Source organism: Pongo pygmaeus, chromosome 15, assembly GCF_028885625.2.
Source record: "Pongo pygmaeus isolate AG05252 chromosome 15, NHGRI_mPonPyg2-v2.0_pri, whole genome shotgun sequence".
Taxonomy (NCBI): domain Eukaryota; kingdom Metazoa; phylum Chordata; class Mammalia; order Primates; family Hominidae; genus Pongo; species Pongo pygmaeus.
In genome coordinates this window covers 101,362,028-101,385,540 of record NC_072388.2, presented here as the reverse complement: position 1 = coordinate 101,385,540, position 23,513 = coordinate 101,362,028, and the positions used below count along the sequence as shown (strand labels likewise).

The following is a 23,513-nucleotide window of genomic DNA, read 5'->3' as shown; positions in this document are numbered from 1 at the left end:
CCAATTTTCTGAGGCTTTGTTTTGGCAAGGCTACTTATCTGTTTTAAAAATAAACGATGTATTTTAGTAAAAGGAAAAAAAAATGGAAGGAGGAAAAAACAGGGTTTCGATCTCATGGAATAATTATGAGGCTAATCTAATGAGCTTCATAAAATACTATACCCATACATAGTATGGTTGTTATTTTATTGTTTTGTCAGGGTCCAGAGAACTAGGCCACTGTGTTGCTTAGGCACCGTGTCTGCACATAGTTCATTCCGGTGTACATTCATTCATCTTTACACTAGAATGTTAGTTTCAAGAACTCAGTCACCTCGTCTACGTTGTCCTTTAATCCCCAATGCCTGCGACAGTTCCTGGGGCAAAAACAAATGCTTGTTGAATTAAAAAGAAAAACTGGGCCGGGCGTGGTGGCTCACGCCTGTAATCCCAGCACTTCGGGAGGCCGAGGCAGGCGGACCACCTGAGGTCAGGAGTTCGAGACCATCCTAACATGGTGAAACCCCGTCTCTACTAAAAATACAAAAACATTAGCCGGGTGTAGTGGTGGGCGCCTGTAATCCCAGCTACTTGGGAGGCTGAGGCAGGAGAATCGCTTGAAGCTGGGAGGCGGAGGTTGCAGTGAGCCGAGATCACGCCATTGCACCCCAACCTGGGCAACAGAGCGAGATTCTGTCTCAAGAAAAAAAAATTCGTGTAGAAGCTCCCAAGCCCAATTAAAGCTCAAAGCTATCGTCCACGTAGTGGGTTCCAAATCGCTAAGTTCCCAGGACAGCAGGGAGAGAGAGCCGAGCAAGGTAGCCTGTGTGCAAAGGCGGGGAATTACACAGTATTTACATGGAAGCGGAGGAGAGGTTGCTTAGCAACCGGGCTGAGCGGACGGGCTGCACTGCGCACGCGTACACGGGCGGGGCATCTTGCGCATGCGCAGGCGACAGCGCGTGGCGTTCAGGGCCTGACGGTTGCTAGGGTGACAGGGACACAACATGGCGGCGGGATCCCTAATGCTCTCCTTCGAGGGACCACCACGGAGATCCTAGTGCGGGACCCCGCCTCAGGGAAGTGGAAAGCAGGGGGACAACCTTCCTGCCTCTTTCTTTTCCGTCCAGTGTCGGCAAGGGGTTGTCACCGGCTTCCGCATCCAAGATGAAGAGTGAGTGGGGCCGGGGAGGGGGGCAGGGACTGGAGAGCGAGTGGCGGGGGAGGGAGGGACTGGGGGAGCTTGAGGAGCTTGAGGGGCCTGTGGGGCCGGCGCGGCCGGGCGTCGTCGCCTTCTGCCGTGGCTCGGCAGGCCCGGGAGGCTCCGCATGTGGGCCCCGAATCCCCCTCGGCTGTGAGAAGCCGGTGTCCCTGGGGGAAGCTCGAGGGGTTGGGGCTAGGTTGGGAACTTTGGGGTCTCGGAGAGCCGACTCGAGTCCTGCTCAGGCATATTTTGGTGCAGGTGCGTGGTTCTTACATTGGAGTTTAGGGAGTTGAGTGTGATTCATTTTATTTTATTTTAAATGCTGGCTTGAACCTGACACTCTTTCCTGAACATTCGGCAGAAAACGGGGGAGCGCTTACAGCGTGGCTCCCTGCCTTTTCATGATACTGGTTTAGTGTCCAATTGAGAGGAAAGCTGGGCTGTGTGTTTTATTTTATTTTTTGGGTCAAGCAGTAGTGTTTTATAGGAACCACTTTTTAGTAGTAATTTTGAAGCAACCTTTTAGTTAAAAGCTGTTACTTCAAAGTTGGGAAATGAGGTAGTCATTCTAGAAAATGTAAGGGGTAAAAAATTTTCTTTAGTAGGATTTGTGGATTATTGACAATCCAAGTGCAACCAGCTAGAATGATGTTTTTTAAATTATTATTACTGTACAGATATAATTGTTTATGGTTGTGAACCAGAGGTGCAGTAAAAATTCAGACCTTTGCTGTGAAAATATTATGTTAGGAGTAGTTATAATGTTAAATTTGCATTGTATCCTAATTGTCAATGGTGTACGTTGCATAACATTTAAAATAATTCATCTCATTCACCCTTTACAAGGCATTTTTATTTTTATTTTATTTTGTTGGATATTGTTTAATGTTTACCTTTTTCATTAATGCACTACAAAACTGTAGTTAGAATCCAAGGTCTACAAAAGACTTTACACTTTTACTTACAGTGCAGACTATGATACTGCACATATTTTGTACTATATTCATTTTTTTCTTCCCATCGGTTTGTTTTGAAAATTTTCAGATGTACAGGAAAGTTGCAAGAGCAGTACATTGAATATTTATAAACCCGTCCTTCACTTAGATGCACCATTTTGCCTTATTTTTGTGTGCTCACTTTCGCTCTGGTGTTTTCTCTCTCCCATTTATGTATATATTTTCACTGGACCTTTCAAGAGTTAGTTGTAGACTACTAATAATTCACCACTTCTTTCAGCAGTTATCTGCCAAGAACAAGGATATTCTCCTACATCATCACATTACAAATAACACATTTAGAAAATTTAACAGTGATACAATACTCTGATATACAGTCCATATTTCAGTTTTTCCATTTATCCCAATAACATGTTATAGTTGTTTATATTTTTTCTGTCCAATCAAGAATCACAAATTGTATTCTGTTGTCATATCTCTTTGGTCTCTTTTAATATGGTGTCCCTGCCTTTTGTGTCTTTCATGACAATGATATTTTCATTTTTATTTGGCTGTCCTCTGTAGGCCAAATGACATTTTTAAAGAATCCAGCCCAGTGTTTTGCAGAATATCTCTCAATTTGGATTTGTCTGATTGTCGCCTCATAATTAGCTTCAGCTTAAATGTTTTTACCAGGAATATGTGAGAGGCAACATTGTGTCTCTGTCAGTGTGGCCCTTCCAGAGTGCCTGACGTCAGTTCATTGCCGTTTTGCTGAAGTTAGATTTGATCATTTGGTTTATTTATCTACCTTCTTTTTCTCTTAGACTTTTTTTTTTTTTTTTGACAGGGTCTCTCTGTGTCACCCTGGCTGGAGTGCAGAGGTGCAATCTTGGCTCACTGCAACCTTTGCCTCCCGGGTTCAAGTGATTCTCCCACCTCAGCCTCCCAAGTAGCTGAGATTACAGGTGTGCACCACCACGCCCAGCTAACTTGTATTTTTTGGTAGAGACGGGGTTTCAACATGTTGGCCAGGCTGGTCTCAAACTCCTGACGTCAAGCGATCCACCTGCCTAAGCCTCCCAAAGTATTGGAATTACAGACGAGAGCCACCGTGCCTGGCCTTCCTCTTAGACTCTTCATACCCCACTACCTAGAGGCATCACTTCCAGTAATTTACTCTCTCTCTATATATATATTATATATAAATATATAAATGTGTATTTCTCCCTTTTTAAAAAACTAATGTTAGCACTGCATGTGTATACCTATATAGAAATATGTACATGTGCTGGCTGGGCGCAGTGGCTCACACCTGTAATCCCAGCACTTTGGGAGGCCGAGGTGGGCGGATCATGAGTTCAGGAGATCAAGACCATCCTGGCTAACACGGTGAAACCCTGGCTCTATTAAAAATACAAAAAATTAGCCAGGTGTGGTGGCGGGCACCTGTAGTCCCAGCTACTCGGGAGGCTGAGTCAAGAGAATGGCGTGGACCTGGGAGGCAGAGCTTGCAGTGAGCCAAGATCGGGCCACTGTACTCCAGCCTGGGCAACAAAGCAAGAGACTCCGTCTCAAAAAAAAAAAAGAAAAGAAATATGTATATATGTGTATATATATAAAATTTACATTTGTGGGCCGGGTGCAGTGGCTCACGCCTGTAATCGCAGCACTTTGAGAGGCTGAGGTGGGTGGATCACTTGAAGTCAGGAGTTTGAGACCAGCCTGGCCAACATGGTGAAACCCCGTCTCTACTAAAAATACAAAAATTAGTCAGGCGTGGTGGCAGGTGCCTCTAATCCCAGCTACTTGGGAGGCTGAGGCAGGGGAATCGCTTGAACCTCGCGGGGGTTGCAGTGAGCCGAGATCGCACTACTGCACTCTAGCCTGGGCAACAGAGCAAAAATAAAAATAAAAAATGCATATGTATGTATACATATAAAATTTACATTTATGGGGCGGGTGCAGTGGCTCACTCCTGTAATCCCAGCACTTCGGGACGCCGAGGTTGGCTGATCACTTGAGGTCAGGAGTTCGAGACCAGCCTGGCCAATGTGGTGAAACCCCGTCTCAACCAAAAAATACAAAAAAAAAAAAAAAAAAATCAAAACAAAACAAAATACACAAAAAATGTACATTTATGATTTACTTCTTGTAAACTTTTGTTTTTAAATTATATTTAGTATTGTTTGGTATGTTCTTTTAGATGGTCATTTTGGTAGTTTTCGGTTGCTTGGTTTAGTGGTGACATCTTTATTCTCCCTTTCTTCCTTCTACCTTAAAATCTACTCTAAGAATTATTGTAACCTTTTGTCCCCCTGGTTTACATCCTGATCATTAAATAAATGATTTAAAAATAGTTAACAATGGAGAGAATATTCCAGAACTTGAAATCACAGAGACAGAGTTATAGAAGTAGAATGATCAGGAAAAGTGAGTAATGGTGAAATTGGATCCATAGCTTGGGGTCAGAGTGGGGCTGGGAATGCTAGATTATTACAGGGGTCTGTCAGGATTTTCTAGGTATATTTTTGTACTTGTTTTCTAGGTGATGCCCATGTGTTTAGGGGTGTGTTGTTCTGTGGAGTATTCCTGTCCTTCTTTTTATTTGGCATCATTTGCAACAGTAGAGAGCAAAGAGTGACACAGTGCAGTTGATAAGAGCGTGGGCATTGGAACCGGGTGGGCATAGCAGCTTCAGGCATGTTACTTTTTCTTATACTGCTTTTCTTCATTGTTCCGGTTACCTATTGCTGCGTAACAGATCACTTCAATTTTGTGGCTTAAAGGAACAACAGTCTTTCTTGTAGTTCTTCAGGTTGCCTGGATTCAACTAGGCAGGTCTTACTGGAAGTCTCTCATGCACTCAGATGGTGGCTGGAGCTGAAGTCATCTTAAAAGTTTCTTTTTTATTTTGAGATGGAGTCTTGCTCTGTTGGCCAGGCTGGAATGAGTACAGTGGCACAATCTTGGCTCACTGCAACCTCTGCCTCCTGGGTTCAAGCGATTCTCCTGTCTCAGCCTCCTGAGTAGCTGGGATTTTAGGCGCACCACTACACCTGGCTAATTTTTGTATTTTGAGTAGAGACGGGGTTTCACCATGTTGGTCAGGCTGATCAAGAACTCCTGACCTCAGGTGATCCACCTGCCTTGGCCTTCCAAAGTGCTGAGATTACAGCTGTGAGCCAGTGTGCCCAGCCCACATTCATCTTTAAACAGGGATGATAATACCAATCACATAGCATTGTTTCAAAGATTAAGTGAAATCATCTATATAAAGCTGATAGCACAGTGTCTGGTACATGATAAATTGTGAATGAATTATTATTTGCTATTTCAGCGGATGGCAGGCAGGGATATAAAAAGGGAAAGAATGAAAACATCAGTCAGATCCTTACTTGGAAAAGTTTTCCCTTATCTAGTCTAGTTGAAGTACCACTCTTTTTTCCTGTCTGAACTTTCTTTTCTTTTCTTTTTTGTTTGAGATAGAGTCTGTTGCCTAGGCTGGAGTGCTGCGGTGTAGTCACAGCTCACGACAGCCTCCATCTCCTGGGCTCAGGCAATCCTCCCACCTCAGCCTCCTGAGTAGTTAGGACCACAGGCATGTGCCTCCTCGCCCAGCTAATTTTTTTTTTTTTTTTTTTTTTTTTTTTTTGGTGGAGATGGGGTTTTGCTGTGTTGCCCAGCCCAGGCTTTTTTTTTTTTTTTTTTTTTTTTTTTTGAGATGGAGTCTTTCCCCGTCGCCTAGGCTGGAGTCCAATGGCATGATCTCAGCTTGCTGCAACCTCCACCTCCCGGGTTCAAGTGATTCTTCTGCCTCAGCCCCCCAAATAGCTGGGATTACAGGCGCCTGCCAACATACCTGGCTAATTTTTGTATTTTTAGGAGAGATTGGGTTTCACCATGCTGGCCAGGCTGGTCTCGAACTCCTGACCTCAGGCAATCTGCCCACCTTGGCCTCCCAAAGTGCTGGGATTACATGCGTGAGCCACTGCTCCTGGCTGCCCAGGTTTAAGTTTTTAATTGTTTACTAGAGTTGGGGGTCTCCCTACATTGCCCTGGCTGGTCTTGAACTCCTGGATTATAGGCATGAGCCACTGTGCCTGGTCCTGTCTCAACTTTTTAATGAATTATTCAAAACATACCTGTAAAAAGAGAAAAGTGGCCAGACATGGTGGCTCATGTCTGTAAACCCAGCACTTTGAGAGGCTGAGGCAAGAGATTTCTTAAATCCAGGAGTCTGAGACCAGCCTGGGCAACATGACGAGACTCTGTCTCTACTAAATAATTAAAAAATTGGCCAAGCATGGCAGTGCATGCCTGTGGTCCCAGGTACTCGGGAGGCTGAGGCAGGAGCATTGCTTGAACCCAAGAGTTTGAGGCTGTAGTGAGCTGGGATCACGCCACTGCTGTCCAGCGTGGATGTCAAAGGAAGACCCTGTTTCAAAAAAATAAAACAAAAACCCAGAGAAGTTACATTCCTAAGGCGGTAACAGTTTGCTATTGTATCATAGAGAATTTTTCTTTTTTTTTGTAGGTAGTCTCACTCTGTTGCCCAGGCTGGAGTGCAGTGGCATGATCTTGGCTCACTGCAACCTCTGCTTCCAGGGTTCAAGCAATTCTCATGCATCAGCCTCCCGAGTAGCTGGGATTATAGGTGCACACCACCACGCCTGGTTAATTTTTGTAGTTTTAGTAGAGATGGGATTTCACCATGTTGGCCAGGTTGGTCTCGAACTCCTGATCTCAGGTGATCTGCCCGCCTCAGCCTCCCAAAGTGCTGGGATTACAGGCATGAGCCACTGCGTCCGGCCCAGAGAAAATTTTTAAAAGTATCTGTTGTAATTACAATGAGGTTTAAGCTGTCTTTTTTTTTCCGCCATGGGAAGAGTTAAGTAATTTGTCTTTTTTAAATGCTAGTGTGTCCGGAATTGGTGGGTTCTTTGGTCTCACTGACTTCAAGAACGAACCCTCGGACCCTCGCGGTGAGTGTTAGAGTTCTTAAAGGCAGTGTGTCTGGAGTTTATTCCTTCTGATGTTCAGATGTGTTCAGAGTTTCTTCCTTCTGGTGGGTTAGTGGTCTCACTGGCTTCAGGAGTAAAGCTGCAGACGTTCGCGGTGAGCGTTATCGCTCTGAAGGTGCTGCGTCTGGAGTTGTTTGTTCCTCCTGGTGGGTTCGTGGTCTTGCTGGCCTCAGGAGAGAAGCTACAGACCTTTGCAGCGAGTGTTACAGCTCATAAAAGCGGTGTGGACCCAAAGAGTGAGCAGCAGCAACATTTATTTTAAAGGGTGAAAGAACAAAGCTTCCACAGTGTGGAAGGGGACCAGAGCAAGTTGCCACTGCTGGCTTAGGCAGCCTGCTTTTATTCTCTTATCTGGCACCACCCACATCCTGCTGATTGGTCCATTTTACAGAGAGCTGATTGGTCCATTTTACAGAGAGCCAGTTGGTCTGTTTTACAGAGAGCTGATTGGTCCGTTTTGACAGGGTGCTGATTGGTGTGTTTACAGTCCCTGAGCTAGACACAAAAGTTCTCCAAGTCCCTGCTAGATCAGCTAGACACAGAGCACTGATTGGTGCATTTACAAACCTTGAGCTAGATACAGGGTGCTGATTGGTGTGTTTACAAACTTTGAGCTAGACACAGAGTGCTGATTGGTGTATTTACAATCTCTTAGCTAGACATAAAGATTCTCCAAGTCCCCACCAGATTAGCTAGATGCAGAGTGCTGATTGGTGCATTTACAAACCTTGAGCTAGACACAGAGTGCTGATTGGTGTATTTATAATACCTTAGCTAGACATAAAGGTTCTCTAAGTCCCCACTAGACTCAGGAGCCCAGCTGGCTTCACCTAGTGGATCTGACACTGGGGCTGCAGATGGAGCTGCCCGCCAGTCCCGCACCATGCCGCTGCACCCCTCAGCCCTTGGGCAGTCGATGGGACTGGGCACCCTAGAGCAGGGGGCGGTGCTCGTCGGGGAGGCTGGGGCTGCGCAGGAGCCCACGGCGGGGGTTGGGAGGCTCAGGCATGGCGGGCTGCAGGTCTCAAGTCCTGCCCCACGGGAAGCAGCTGAGGCCCAGAAAGAATTTGAGCGCAGGCAGGGCCGGTGGGCCGGCACTGCAGGGGGACCAGGCGCACCCTCAGCAGCTGCTGGCCCGGGTGCTAAACCCCTCACTACCTGGGCCAGCAGCACCAGGAACCCGTGCTGGCCCACAAGCGCCACATGCAGCCACGCTTCCCACCTGCGCCTCTCCCTCCACACCTCCCTGCAAGCTGAGAGCCGGCTCTGGCCCTGGTCAGCCCAGGGAGGGGCTCCCACAGTGCAGCGGCGGGCTGAAGGGCTCCTCAAGTGTGGCCAGAGTGGGCACCGAGGCGGAGGAGGTGCCGAGAGCTAGCGAGGGCTGCAAGGGCTGCCAGCACGCTATCACCTCTCACTGGTATTTTCATGGAATCAAAAAAGGTACCTCAAATAATCCTTTTCATCTCCTTCTGTGAGCATCAACTTTTGTTTTCATTTTATTTATTTATTTATTATCGTTATTATTATTTTTGAGATGGAGTCTTGCAGTGTGGACCAGGCTGGAGTGCAGTGGTGCAATCTCGGCTCACTGTGAGCTCCACCTCCTGGGTTCATGCTGTTCTCCTGCCTCAGTCTCCAGAGTAGCTGGCACTACAGGCGCCCACCACCACAACCTGCTAATTTTTTGTACTTTTAGTAGAGATGGGGTTTCACCGTGTTAGCCAGGATGGTCTTGATCTCCCGACCTTGTGATCTGCCTGCCTCGGCCTCCCAAAGTGCTGGTATTACAGGCGTGAGTCACCGTGCCCAGCCTATTTATTATTATTTTTTGAGACAGAGTCTCGCTGTGTTGCCCAGGCTGGAGTGCAATGGTGCGATTTCAGCTCACTGCAACCTCTGCCTCCTGGGTTCAAGGTATTCTTCCACCTCAGCCTCCCAAGTAGATGGGACTACAAGTGTCCGCCACCACGCCTGGGTAATTTTTGTATATTTAGTAGAGACAGGGTTTCACCATATTGGCCAGGCTTGTCTCGATCTCCTGACCTTGTGATCCGCCTGCCTCAGCCTCCCAAAGTGCTGGGATTACAGGTGTGAGCCATTTTATTTTACTTATTTATTTATTTATTTTTTTTTTTTTAGAGATGAGGGTCTTCACCATGTTGCCTAGACTGGTCTCAAAATCCTGGGATCTGGTGGTCCTCCTGTCTTGGCCTCCCAATATGTTGGAATTACAGGTGTGAGCCACTGTGCCTGGCCACCTTCTGTTTTTATAAGTAGATGCATTATCTAGCAACTGTTTCTCTTGAAATAAAAACAAAATGAGGTCAACTTAATACTGGCTTTGTGATAAATCCAAACCATAGAAGGTTTTGAGTTAGCCTCAGGACCTTCCCCTATTTGCCACAGTAAATCCTGGTTAACATTTTCTTAGATGGACATTCATACATTTTCTATGCATATTTTTGTGTATATACACACACGTTTATATATTGGTGTGTGTGTATATACATATAAATATATGGTTGTTCCTTACCCAAAATCAAATGGGATTACATTAAATATGTTGTGTTGTAGCTTGTAGGATGATGCATCTATGAAGATGTTTGAACATAGTTTTTTTTTTTTTAATAGATCTTGCTATTTTTTTTTTTTTTTTGAGACGTACTCTTAGTCTGTTGCCCAGGCTGGAGTGCAGTGGCATGATTTTGGCTCACTGTGCTCTCCACCTTCTGGGTTCAAGCGATTCTCCTGCCTCAGCCTCCCAGGTAGCTGAGATTACAGGCAGGCACCACCACGCCTGGCTAATTTTTGTATTTTTAGTAGAGACTCGGTTTCACCATATTGGCCAGGCTGGTCTTGAACTCCTGACCTCAGGTGATCGACCCGTCTTGGTCTCCCAAAGTGCTGGGATTACAGGCATGAGCCACCATGCCTGGCCACGTGTTGCTATGTTGACCAGGCTGGTCATGAACTCCTGATTTGAAGTGATCCTCCCATCTTGCACTCCCAAAGTGTTAGGATTACAGATGTGAGCCATCACGCCCAGTCCAGAACATAGATCTTTGAATAATTCTTCAAGTTTATTAGCAGTGGACTTACTGGGTTAATAGGTGTAATTTCAATTTTAAAATATTACGAGTTTTTGAATAGTTTTGTGTTCTTTTGTGTTTTCACAATGTTTGGTAATTCAGGTCATAATTTTCCTCACTATATCAAATAATTAATTGTGTACAGCCCCTCTTCATTGAAGCTTCCTGACCTTGTTTTAGTAATTTGGTTTGAACTGTTTAATCTCTTGAAGAGAATGGAAATTAGTAAGAAGCTGAAATCTTCTTCCTTGCATACTCTAGTTGTAGTCAGCAATTAACCTCCCCCAATTATTTTCCTCCCTCTGTTGGTGAAGCCCCATAGCTCTGATGCCTGTCACCCACCCTGATTAAGAACTTTATAAACAGCACATGAATAAAAATGTTTGGACTTGAACGTGACAAGTTTTGCATTTCACAAAAAGTGAATTTGACCTTCATTTTCACTTGTTAAATAAGGCTTAAATTCCACTTCAACAAACAAGCCTTGGTTTAATAAATGTGCATAGAATCTTAATACAGATGTATTCATTTATCTCCCTTGTTCTCCCTTTTTCATCCAGCTCTGTTATTTTAACGCCTTTGTCCTTGAGTCTGTTTTTTGTTTTGGTGCTTGTTTACTCTATTCCCAATAATGTGGGGCATGACGTTCATTTACAGTATCATAGCTCTGTGCCCTTCAGAGCTTTGTATCATGCTTTGTCTGCATTTCAGTGTTTCTTGTTTAATTTTGAAGGCCTATGAAAATATGCCAGATCTTGTTGGAGAGAACAGGAACTTTTCCCACGTATTTTTTCATAGAGGTGGTTTCTTTTTTAATCCCTGCCTCTTATCCTTATTTTATACCCCATACTTTCTGCCTACTAGAAGAGTCATGAGGGAAACAAGTGACCCCTTTATCTACCAACAGACACCTCCAGTGCGGCAAGTTCCATTTATTGCTGGTTGTGATGGTTTAGAGCCAGCCTGGGACATTAGCACACACTGAATTTGTGTGCTGAAACCACTTTACAGTTCACAGTTGACCTATTTTTTTAAAGCAAGTCTGCTTAATTTATCTGTGATGAAACACAAATTGGAATTGATTGTGTAAATTCCCTCTTCTCTTAAATCCGAATTCCTTAGTCCACAGCTTGACTTTCAGTGATTGACCTCCAGTCCCTCCTTTGATTTTCTTTTTTTTTTTCTTTTTGAGACAAGGTCTCTCTCTGTCTGTCACTCAGGCTGGAGTACAGTGGCACCATCATGGCTCACTGCAGCCTTGACTTCCCGGGCTCAGATGATTCGCCTACCTCAGCCTCCCAAATAGCTGGGGCTACAGGCACGCATCACGATGCCTGGCTAATTTTTTTTTTTTTTTGAGACGGAGTCTCGCTCTGTCACCCTGGCTGGAGTGCAGTGGTGCTATCTCGGCTCACTGCCAGCTCCGCCTCCTGGGTTCATGCCATTTTCCTGCCTCAGCCTCCCGAGTAGCTGGGACTACAGGTACCCGCCACGACGCCTGGCTAATTTTTTGTATTTTTAGTAGAGACGGGGTTTCACCATGTTAGCCAGGATGGTCTTGATCTCCTGACCTTGTGATCCGCCCACCTTGGCCTCCCAAAGTGCTGGGATTACAGGCATGAGCCACCACACCCGGCCTCACGTGGCTAATTTTTTTGTATTTTTGGTAGAGACAAGATTTCACCATGTTACCCAGGCTGGTCTCAAACTCCTGGGATCAGGTGATCCGCCTGCCTAAGCCTCCCAGAGTGCTGGGATTACAGGCGTGAGCCACCACACCTGGCCCCTTCCCGTGATCATTATGACTGTCTTCCTTTAAAAGGATATTGTAGTTTTAAGACAGTTCATTTTAAGTTCATGTTTTTCGTGGCACTTAGCCAACACTTTCACTGATTTCTTAAAATTCTTGAAATGTTCACCTTTACACACATTTAATGTGTATTCATTGAGAACATTGAATAATGTAGATAATTATAATGAAGAAAATTTAAATCACCTTCAGTCCTACTCAGACATAGATACATTAAAAAATTTACATATTTATATTCAATCTTTTTCTTTTTTTTCTTTTCTTTTTTTTTTTTTTTGTGATGGAGTTTCGCTCTTGTTGCCCAGGCTGGAGTGCGATGGCACTATGATCTTGGCTCACTGCAACCTCCGCCTCCCGGGTTCAAGCGATTCTCCTGCCCCAGCCTCCCGGGTAGCTGGGATTACAGGCATGCGCCACCACGCCTGGCTAATTTTGTATTTTTAGTAGAGACGGGGTTTCTCTATGTTGGTCAGGCTGGTCTCGAACTCCTGACCTCAGGTGATCTGCCTGCCTCAGCCTCCCAAAGTGCTGGGATTACAGGCGTGAGCCACTGCACCCAGCTGTATTCAGTCTTTCTCTGTGCATGTGTTGTGTGTATGATCATTATCATCCTTTTTTTCACTTAACATGAAATTATGGCTGAACATTTTCCCATGTCATGAAATATTTTTTGAAAGCATCGTTATCAATGGTTACATAATATTTCAGTCTGTGGCTATTTCATAGCTTGTTAGAACATTTCCTTGATACTGGATATTTAAGTTTCTGGCATTCTTACTTTTGTGACACTGTGAATACCATCTTTGTTTATAAAGTTTTTTGTTTGTTCGTTTGTTTTTTGTTTTTGAGATGGAATCTAGCTCTGTCGCCCAGGCTGGAGTACAGTGGCACAATCTCCACTCACTGCAACCTCTGCCTCCCAGGTTCAAGCGATTCTCATGCCTCAGCCTTGCTAGCGGCTGGGATTGCAGGTGCGCGCCACCCTCCTGGCCAATTTTTGTATTTTTAGTAGAGACGGGGTTTCATTATGTTGGCCAGACTGGTTTGGAACCCCTGACCTCAGGTGATCTGCCCACCTCAGCCTCCCAAAGTGCTGGGATTACAGGCATGAGCTACCACACCCAGCCTCAATGTGGCTGTTAATGTACAGATTCACTCATATACAAATTGAATGGTTTTAATACTAAAATAATATTTAATTCCCCAAGGTTTTTTTTTTTTTTCCTGTTGGTTTTTGTTTCTCTAAGTGTAATGGCACAAGAGAGAACAGATTGTAGACTTTCCCTTTAAGGGGTTTATGGCTTTATGAGGAGAAGGTGCATAGTGGAGCATGAGCAGTTCTGTAACAGGAGGACAAGGTGCACACAGAAGGAAGAAAGACATCTGCTTGAAGGCTTCCCAGACTAGTCCTGGAAGATTGGAATCCAGAGCACCATGTATTTGGTATTACACACTGTGTACTCCATAATTTGTAGTTTTTTTGTTTTGTTTGTTTTGTTTTGAGATGGAGTCTCGCTCTGTCGCCCAAGCTAGAGTGCAGTGGCGCTATCTCGGCTCACTGCAAGCTCCACCTCCTGGGTTCACACCATTCTCCTGCCTCAGCCTTCTGAGTAGCTGGGACTACAGCCGTCTGCCACCATGCCCAGCTAATTTTTCACATTTTTAGTAGAGACGGGGTTTCACTGTGTTAGCCAGGATGGTCTTGATCTCCTGACCTTGTGATCCACCCGCCTCGGCCTCCCAAAGTGCTGGGATTACAGGCATGAGCCACCGCACCTGGCCTATGTACTCCATAATTTGACCATTGATATTTTCTAAACAAAAATGTTCCATTTCCTCCCTCCCTCTTTTATAAGGAAAGGACCTAAAATTAGGGGTATGGGGACATACTGTAAATTCTCAAGACTAGGGATTATGTTGTAATGATCTTTGTGTCTACAGTGCGTGGCACGGTGTGTGGTATATAGCTGGTGCTAAGAAGTCTTTATTATTATTATTGTTACTTTTTTTTTGAGACAGAGTTTTGCTCTGTTGCCCAGGCTGCAGTACAGTGGCGTGATCTCGGCTCACTGCAACCTCCGCCTCCCAGGTTCAAACAGTTCTGTCTCAGCCTCCCAAGTAGCTGGGATTACAGGCACAGGCCACCATGCCTGGATAATTTTTTGTATTTTTAGTAGAGATGGGGTTTCACCATGTTGGCCAGGCTGGTCTCAAACTCCCGATCTCAGGTGATCTGCCCACCTTGGCCTCCCAAAGTGCTGGGATTACAGGTGTGAGCCACCACACTTGGCTGCAAGCAGACCTTTCTAAGGAGAGAAGTCCCAGGCCTGCTGTGTGAGCTCTTCTGCACAATGAAGACACTGATCTTCTTGTAGAGAAATTTCTGGGCTTTCCAGTTTAATTCATTTAAGAGAAGGGGTAAATTTTGGTAGTGTTTTAGCAAGCAGCAGCTATCCCTTGACTAGTACGAACAGGGCCTGGTAGGTCAGTATGAGGGTCTGCCTGAGGGCAGAAGATGTTTAGGCTGTTGAATTTTCCCACAAAGTTTCAAGTTTGGAGGCTCCTCAAGAAACTTGTCAAAATTACTTAATGAGGTTTTAAACTGTACAAATCAGTGGTCAGGGCCAGGGCCTGTATTTTGGTCCATTTCTTTTGCAGAAGCTTCTTGGAGATGCACCAAAGAATCTTTATTGCGTGGTTTTAGGATTTAATGGAATTTAATTAGGTTTCCAGTTGTAGAGAGGCTCTGGGACTTAGTTAAGGTATAGTTGTCAAGCAAGTTATGGCTTCCGGTTTTTTGTCAGAAGGCATATGGTACCGTGCTCTGTCCTGAAGGCTCAGTGGGGCTCACTCCTGCCTTACATTAGCCAGTTTCTCCCAGAAGGCAAGTGAGAACAATAAAGCTAGCAGAATAGTTCTGAAACCCTGCCTTGCTGGAAGCTAGATTAGTTCCTCTTTTATTCAGGGAAAACTTGGATAAAAGGGATTCTAATAGCATAGTTTGAAGATCTTCGGTTTGGGGATCTAGAGCAGTGCTGGGGGATGTTAACTGGTGTTCTCTGGTTGTATCTCACACCCCCTCTCATATACCCCACCTCCATTTGGAGACTCATCTCATATGCAGGGAAAGGCATTGAGGAATTCTGCAAACACATTTTGCCGTATTTAACTCTGTATTTCCTAAATTTATTTGCTTATGGAACCCTCTTTTGTGGAATACCCATTAGGGTTCAGGGATCCTCGTGTTTTGTAGTACTCAGTTTGGAAAATGCTGGTCTGGAGATTCAGCATCCTCAGGTTGTTTTTCCTGGAAGTGGTAATGGAGAGCAGCCCTTCCTGGTGCAGTAGACCACCTTTCTTTTGCTCATAACACAGACTAGTTGTGACACTTGGCTTTGTCTCAGGCTGTGACTTTTAATGTACTGATTTACTCATACACAAATTGAATGGTTAATGTTCCATTCCCCAAGCCTTTTTTGTTCGTTTTTACTATTTTTTGTTTGTTTGTTTCTCTTTTTTTTTTGAGACTGAGTTTTGCTCTTGTTGCCCAGGCTGGAGTGCAGTGGCGTGATCTCGGCTCACCGCAACCTCCTCCTCCCGGGTTCAAGCGATTCTCCTGCCTCAGCCTTCCTGAGTAGCTGGGATTACAGGCATGCACCACCACACCCGGCTAATTTTGTATTTTTAGTAGAGACGGGGTTTCTCCATGTTGGTCAGGCTGGTCTTGAACTCCCAACCTCAGATGATCCGCCCACCTCGGCCTTCCAAAGTGCTGGGATTATAGGCATCAGCCACCGTACCTGGTCTTTTTTTGTTGTTGTTTCTCTAAGTGTACTGCATTTTATCTCCTGCTTCTTGTAAGTTTCCAGGACCAAGTAATACTCAAACCCTTCCCGGAGGGTTTTCATTTCGAACAAGGAAGCCACCTGGGAAATAGGGTGGAGACCTGTTTTGAGAAACCAAAAGAGGATGTCTCATGCTAACCATGGAGAAAAAGAATCTAGTCTCCTTGTTAGGAAGACTGTTGAAGAAGTGTTCTTTATCCTTTAGTTCTTATTAAGAGAATTGTTTTAGTTTCAATTGTAAGGACCAGTAAGTCTCCTTACACCTCACAGTATGGAGACATATTATTATAATTGTTGACAAAGAAGGAGCTTGAGGGCTGGGTGCAGTGGCTCACGCCTATAATCCCAGCACTTTGGGAGGGTGAGGCGGGTGGGAAGCTGAGGCGGGTGGATTACCTGAGGTTAGGAGTTCGAGACCAGCCTGGCCAACATGGTGAAACCCCATCTCTAATAAAAATACAAAAATTAGCTTGGTATGGTGGCACACACCTGTAATCCCAGCTACTTGGGAGGCTGAGACATGAGAATCTCTTGAACTTGGAAGATGGAGGTTGTAGTGAGCCGAGATCACTTGGGCAACACAGTGAGACTCTGTCTCAAAAAATAAATAAATAAAAAATAAAAAACAGGAGCTTAAGAATAGGAAAACCCGAGAGCAGGAGGGAATTGGCCCTCTTAGGAACTAGAATAGTATTGAAAGCAGATTGTTTTGCACCTCAGCAGTAAGGATTTGTAGACGTGCATATTCTGCCATTAATGAGATTTCTCAGTCTGTTTTTCTTTGTGATTTTCCCTGTATATACTCTTTACCATGTGTCACTTCTGTTCGTTATACTCTCTGCTTATTCCTAACTCTTGTTTTTTTTTTTCTAATTTTATTTTGGAGTATAACATAATACAGAAAACTGCACAAATTGGCCAAGCGCGGTGGCTCGTGCCTGTAATCCCAGCACTTTGGGAGGCCAAGACGGGCGGATCACTTGTGCTGAGGAGTTTGAGACCAGCCTGGGCAACATGGCAAAATCCTGTCTCTACAAAAAATACAAAACAATTAGCTGGGCATGGTGGCGGGTGCCTGTAGTCCCAGCTACTCAGAAGGCTGAGGTGGGATGATCGCTTGAGAGTGGGAGGTGGAGGTTGCAATGAGCCGAGGTTGCACCACTGCACTCCAACCTGGGCAACGGAGTGAGACCCTGTCTCAAAACAAAACAAAACAAAACAAAACAAAACAAAACTGCACTTATATTTAAGTATACAAGTTGGTGAAGTGAACATGCACATGAAACCTGCTTCCAGATCAAGAAGCAGAGTGTTACTGGTATGATGGGTGTCCCCTTCAGCCCATTCTGGTCACTTCACCCCACAAGGTAACCACTTTCTGATTTCCAACACCACAGAGTTGTCTGTTTTAATGGAGTTATTGAAATATACATAGCATAACGTTCACTCATTTAAAGTATACTGTTCAGTGGTTTTAAGTATATTTTCTGAGTTGTGTAACTATAACTATAATCTAATGTTAAAATATTTTCATCATCCCCAAAAGAAACCTGTACCCCAAAAGAAATGAGGAGTGGTTACTCCTTATTTATCCCACATTCCACCAACCCTAGGCAATTACAAATCTATTTTCTGTCTCTATAGATTTGCTTATTCTGGACATTTCATATAAGTGGGATCACATAATATGTGGCATTTTGTTCCTGATTTCTTTCACTTAGCATAATGTCCTCAAGGTTCATCCATGTTGTAGCGTGTGTCGGTACTTCATTCCTTTTCATGGCTGAATAATATTCCATTGTATGGATAGACCACATTTTGTTTATCTGTTCATCTACTGATGGACATTTGGATGCTTTCCACCTTTCAGATATTATGAATAATGCTACTGTGAACATTCACTTACAGGTTTTTGTTTGGACTTATGTTTTTGTTTCTCTTGGGCATATATGTAGGAGTGGAATTGCTAGGTCATATGGTAACTCTGTTTAACATCTCAAAGAACTGGCCAAACTGTTTTTCATAGTGTCTGCACCATTTTCCATTCCTGCCAGCAATGTATGAGGGTCCCAATTTCTCCACATCCTCACCAACACTTGTTATTATCTATCTTTTTGATTCTAGTGAGTGTGAAGTGGTATCTCATCATAGTTTTGACTTGCTTTTCCCTAATGACTAATGACGTTGAGCATCATTTCGTAGCCTATTGGTCATTTTTATGTCTTGTTTGGAGACATAATCTCCAAATGTCTGTCTGTCAAATCTTTTGATCACCTTTTAGTTGGATTGTCTTTGTGTTATTAAGTTATAAGACTTATTTATATATTCTAGATACAAGTTTCTTATCAGATATATGATTTGCAGATATTTTGCTTTTATCTGTGGGTTGTCTTTAGTTTTGCATGTTTTTGAACTTTATATAAATGGACTCATACAATGTGAACTCTTTATAATTAGGTTATTTTGCTTAATGTGATGTTTGTGAGATGTAGCCGTATTGTGTGTAGTTGTACTTTGTTTATTCTCATTACTGTATAGTATACTGTTGTGTGGATATACTACATTTCTTTATCTAGTGTATTAGGGTTCTCTAGAGGGACAGAACTAATAGGATAGATACATATATAAAGGGGAATTTATTAAGGAGTATTAACTCACACAATCACAAAGTCCCACAATAGGCTGTTTGCAGGCTGAGGAGCAAGGAAGCCAGTCCGAGTCCCAAAGCTGAGGAACTTGGATTCCGATGTTCGAGGGCAGGAAGCATCCAGCACGGGAGAAAGATGTAGGCTGGGAGGCTAGGCCAGTCTAGTCTTTTCACATTCTTCTGCCTGCTTTATATTCTGACTGCACTGGCAGCCGATTAGATGGTGCCCACCCAGATTAAAGGTGGGTCTGCCTTTCCTAGCCCACTGACTCAAATGTTAACCTCCTTTGCCGACACCCTCACAGACACACCCAGGATCAATACTTTGCATCCTTCAATCCAATCAAGTTGACACTCAGTATTAAACATACATCTAGTCTACTGTTGTTTATCATTTTGGGTTATTAAAAACAGTGCTTCCGTGAACATTCTTGTGTCGGGCGGACATATTTCACTTGGGTATCTAACCTTCTAGGTCAGAGGGTGTGCCTGTGTTCAGCTTTAGTAGCTCTGTCTTGCTTATCTTTAACTCCTGCTTCCTCTTAGCCCATTTATGGCCCCTTTAGCCTCTTACTGTCTCATGACTTTTCAGCTTTGGTCAGTGTTCACAGCTTGACTCTCTGCATACTTATCAATTCATTTTCCTGTGAGAGCTAGTGGTCTACTTCTCTGCCTACTGGGTGGAGCCTGCTTAGCTTGACCACCTTATTGGTTGCTGTTTGCCTTTCTTGCCCCAGTGAGTTGTGACCGAAAAGGGTGGTGACAGAACGTGGCTGCTCTGGCACATGATTGATATTCCTGGTACTCAAATATAAGTAAAAAAGAAGTAAAATAAGTTAAAGTAAAACATAGCAAAACATAGAAAAGGCAAGCCAAATACTTTAAAATTCTGCCACAATAATAAAAAAAAAAGAGAGTTGGAATTCAGCAGGGACTTGGATTGCAAATGAGAATAGCCGGCAGACCCTGTGCATGTGCAGGTGAAATTCCTAGGGAAGACCACCCATCTCTGCTGGCCAGGCCCAGGCAGATGGGCTGGGGCCCTGGCCTTGGAAAGACACTTGACGTTCCTGGGCAGGAGAGGCAATTTGCATTTCTGTTTAGGTAAGATTGCTCTTTTGCTTGAAACCCAAAGAAAACGTCTGATGTATAAAACTTACTGGCTTCTTGTTTGTTACAGAGGGGCTTAGGTCTGTCCAGAACCATGTCCATTTGCTCCTCTCCCCTCTTCTCTCCTGCACTTTACAGTTGCACCACCACACCTAGGCTGGACTCGAACTCCTTGAGCTGAAACAATCCTCCCACATCAGCCTCCCAAAGTGCTGGGATTATAGGTGTGAGCCACCACGTGTGGCCTTATTTTTTGTTTTGTTTTGTTTTTATTATAGAAAATTTCAAGCATGCCAGAAGTATAGAAAATTAAATGGAGTAAACCCTCATAAATCCTTTTTTTTTTTTTTTTTTTGAGATGGAATCTTGCTTTGTTGCCTAGGCTGGAGTGCAGTGGCACGATCTCAGCTCACTGCAACCTCCGTCTCCTGGGTTCAAGTGATTCTCCTGCTTCAGCCTCCTGAGTAGCTGGGATTACAGGTGTGTGCCACCACGCCCAGCTAAGTTTTTTTTTTTTTTTTTTTTTTTTGAGACGGAGTTTTGCTCTGTCACCCAGGCTGGAGTGCAGTAGCGCAGTCTTGGCTCACTGCAACCTCCGCCTCTCGGGTTCAAGTGATTCTTCTGCTTCAGCCTCCCAAGTAGCTGGGACTACAGGCGCGCGCTGCCATGCTCGGCTAATTTTTATATTTTTAGTACGATGGGGTTTCATCATCTTGGTCAGGCTGGCCTGGTCTTGAACTCCTGACCTCGTGATCTGCCCGTCTCAGCTTCCCAAAGTGCTGGGATTACAGGCATGTGCCACTGCGCCTGGCCAAGTTTTGTATTTGTAGTAGAGATGGATTTTCGCCATGTTGGCCAGGCTGGTCTCGAAGTCCTGACCTCAGGTAATCTGCCTGCTTCGGCTTCCCAAAGTGCTGGGATGACAGGCGTGAGCCACCACGCCCACTGAACCCTCATAAATCTATCACCGAATTTCAGCAGTGATCAGCATTTTACCATTTTCCCCACCACCATCTTTTCTGGGGGAGGAGTATTTAGTTTTTGTTATTTTGAAATAAAATAGTGAAAATCGTGCTCTTATTTCAAAAAACAACATTGTGGAAAATATCTAACTTAGAAAATGAGACACCTGTAACCTCAGACAGAGCCACTATTAATTCTGTGTGTGTGTATAGTTTTTAAGGACATTATTATTATTATTACTATTATTATTATTATTATTTGAGACGGAGTCTCACTTTGTTGCCCAGGCTGGAGTGTAGTGGCACAATCTCAGCTTACTGCAACCTCCACCTCCCAGGTTGAAGTGATTCTCCTGCGTCAGCCTCTCGAGTAGCTGGGACTACAGGCACCTGCCACCCATTATTTTAAATATTTACAGTATATTCCATTATACAGGTAAACCATATTAATCCAGTTTCCTATGGGGGCCATTTGGGTTATCAGCTTAACTGTATTGATTAATGGTGCAATCATTAATCTTCCTATCACATGTACTTGAACAAGTTATTTTTTTTCTTTTAGACAGGGTCTCCCTCTGTCGCCCAGGCTAGTGTATAGTAGTGCGATCCCTACTCACTGCAGCCTCAAACTCCTGGGCTCAAGTGATTCTCCCACTTCAGCCTCCTGAGTAGCTGGGATGACAGGCATGCGCCATTGAGTCTGGGTAATTATTTTTTGTAGAGACGGGGTCCATGTTGCCCAACTTGGCCTTGAACTCCTGGGCTCAAGTGATCCTCACCTTGGCCTCCAAAAGTGCTGGGATTACAGGCGTGAGCCACCGCGCCCGGCTGGAGGATGCACGTCTTAAAGATTTGATAGGTTCTGCCAAATTGCCCTCCAAAGACACTATGCCAGTTTATAATTTCAGCCGTAGTGAATGGGAATGTACAGGGGTATTTTATTTTATTTTTTGAGACGGAGTTTTGCTTTTGTCCCCCAAGCTGGAGTGCAGTGGTGCGATCTTGGCTTGCTGCAACCTCTGCCTTCCGGGTTTGAACAATTCTTCTACCTCAGCCTCCCAAGTAGCTGGGATTACAGGTGCGCACCACCACACCCAGCTAATTTTTGTATTTTTAGTAGAGATGTGGTTTCACCATGTTGTCCAGACAGGTTTCGAACTCCTGGCCTCAAGTGATCCACCGACCTGGGTCTCCCAAAGTGCTGGGATTACAGGTGTGAGCCACCACCTGGCCAGGGATATTTTAAAGTAAATCCCAATTATTGTATCATTTTCATCTGGAAATACTTCTGTATTTCTTGCTAACAGATAAGGACATTTTTTGTGTTTTGACATAACCATTATCACTTCTGAAAAATGAGTACCTTTTTACCGATGGGTTTGTTCAAATCAGAATTCAGACAAGGCATTCAAAATGTGCATGTGGAAAGGAATACTGAAGAGGATGCCCACCTTCAGCGCTGCAGTTTTGAAAACCTGTGAATTAGGTGCAGTGGCTCATGCTAGCCACTTGGGAGGCTGAGGTAGAAGTTTAGGCTTGAGCCCAGGAGTTTGAGGCCAGCCTGGGCAACATAGCACGACCCCATCTGCTTTGTGCAGATGCAGGTTTGGGGCCTGAAGTGAAGGCCTCTTTTACTCTAGGCTTGTTTCTGCCGCAATCTAAGTGATGTTTAAAGATTTCTGGTCTGTTTTCTTCTGGTCAGTTCCACACCCAAGGTTCTCTTCTAGATCTAGTTCTCAAGCCTGTGTATTTTTTTTTTTTTTTTTTTTTTTTGAGATGGCGTCTCACTCTGTAGCCCAGGCTGGAGTGCAGTGGTGTGATCTTGGCTCACTGCAACCTCCACCTCCCGGGTTTGAGGTATTCTCCTGCCCCACCCTCCCGAGTGGCCGGGACTACAGGTGCATGCCACCACGTCTGGCTAATTTTTTGTATTTTTAGTAGAGACAGGGTTTCGGCATGTTGGCCAGGCTGGTCTGGAACTCCTGACCTCAGGTGGGTGATCTGCCTGCCTCGGCCTCCTAAAGTGCAGGGATTACAGGCGTGAGCCACCGCGCCTGGCCCCAAGCCTGCCTTATTTCTTTGTGGCCTCGCTCATGTGCTTTTGGGTCTCAATTTGTAGGAGCTTCCTTGAAGCTTTCTGAAACAAATGCCCGGAGAGTGTAACTGCCTTCCTGTGCTCTCAGCCATTTGTTCAATGTAGAAGGCTCACAGACTGTCTCTGCCAATGTTTTTGCAGTCTTACTCTCCTATTATTTGGGCTGTAGAAACTTTTACAACTGGTGAGACTTTTGCTCTGTAGATTTTATTTATTCCTTCCATTTCTGCTTGAAAAGTGGTATAGCCATTCTTGCCTGTACTTATCTTTGTCTTGAAATAGCTTGCTAAGGCAGTCAGTAATAATTAGCATACTCCATCATTCTGACTCTTCCCACCACTTTCCTTAGGCCAGCAGGCTCAGCGGACACTGGGTCCATGAAAGGCAGCAGTGAGTGCAGGCATTCCTTTAAGTGGGCGATATTTCATCATGATATGCCAGGCTCTCTAGCATTTTGCCACCTGACCAATAAGCCAAACTAACATATTTTAGACTTTTGTTCACAGCAGCACCCCACATCAAGGTGCTCAGTTGTTGTCAGTCAGGTTTTGGTCAGGAAAATGGAAACTACCCTAGGTATCAAGCAGGAAGGCATTTAACATAGTGATCTAGAGGGTTACAAAACCATTATCAGGGCTGGGGTGATGTGGTGGCAGCACAGCCAGGGAAAATTGCTGTTAGCTTTCAGAAAATTAGGAAGTGCAAGAATCCGTAGGAAACTTGCGGATCAGCTGGGCCCTCTATAGGACCAGGGAAGGTGAATTTCAGGAGAGTCCTTAGAGGCTGCTGGTGCAATATGACATCAGCCCAGAG

The 23,513-nt window shown here is 44.5% G+C and overlaps 1 protein-coding gene across 10 annotated transcripts in view; it reads left to right on the top strand.

Annotated features, from left to right (window-relative positions):
* Positions 1-874: 874 nt before the first annotated feature.
* The window catches only part of MOK (MOK protein kinase), an 81,652-nt gene continuing 59,013 nt past the window's right edge, over positions 875-23,513 (top strand). For 3 of the 10 annotated variants that reach the window (XM_054448433.2, XM_054448432.2, XM_054448430.2), the window contains exon 1: positions 951-1,153. In XM_054448433.2, coding sequence (XP_054304408.2) covers positions 1,147-1,153 — 7 coding nt within the window. In that variant the 5' untranslated portion in view covers positions 951-1,146. Of the gene's footprint in view, positions 1,154-1,409; positions 1,442-20,975; positions 21,042-23,513 lie in introns of those variants that run through there. The other 7 variants (XR_008493653.2, XM_054448431.2, XM_063651236.1 and 4 more) reach the window with 5 other exon arrangements.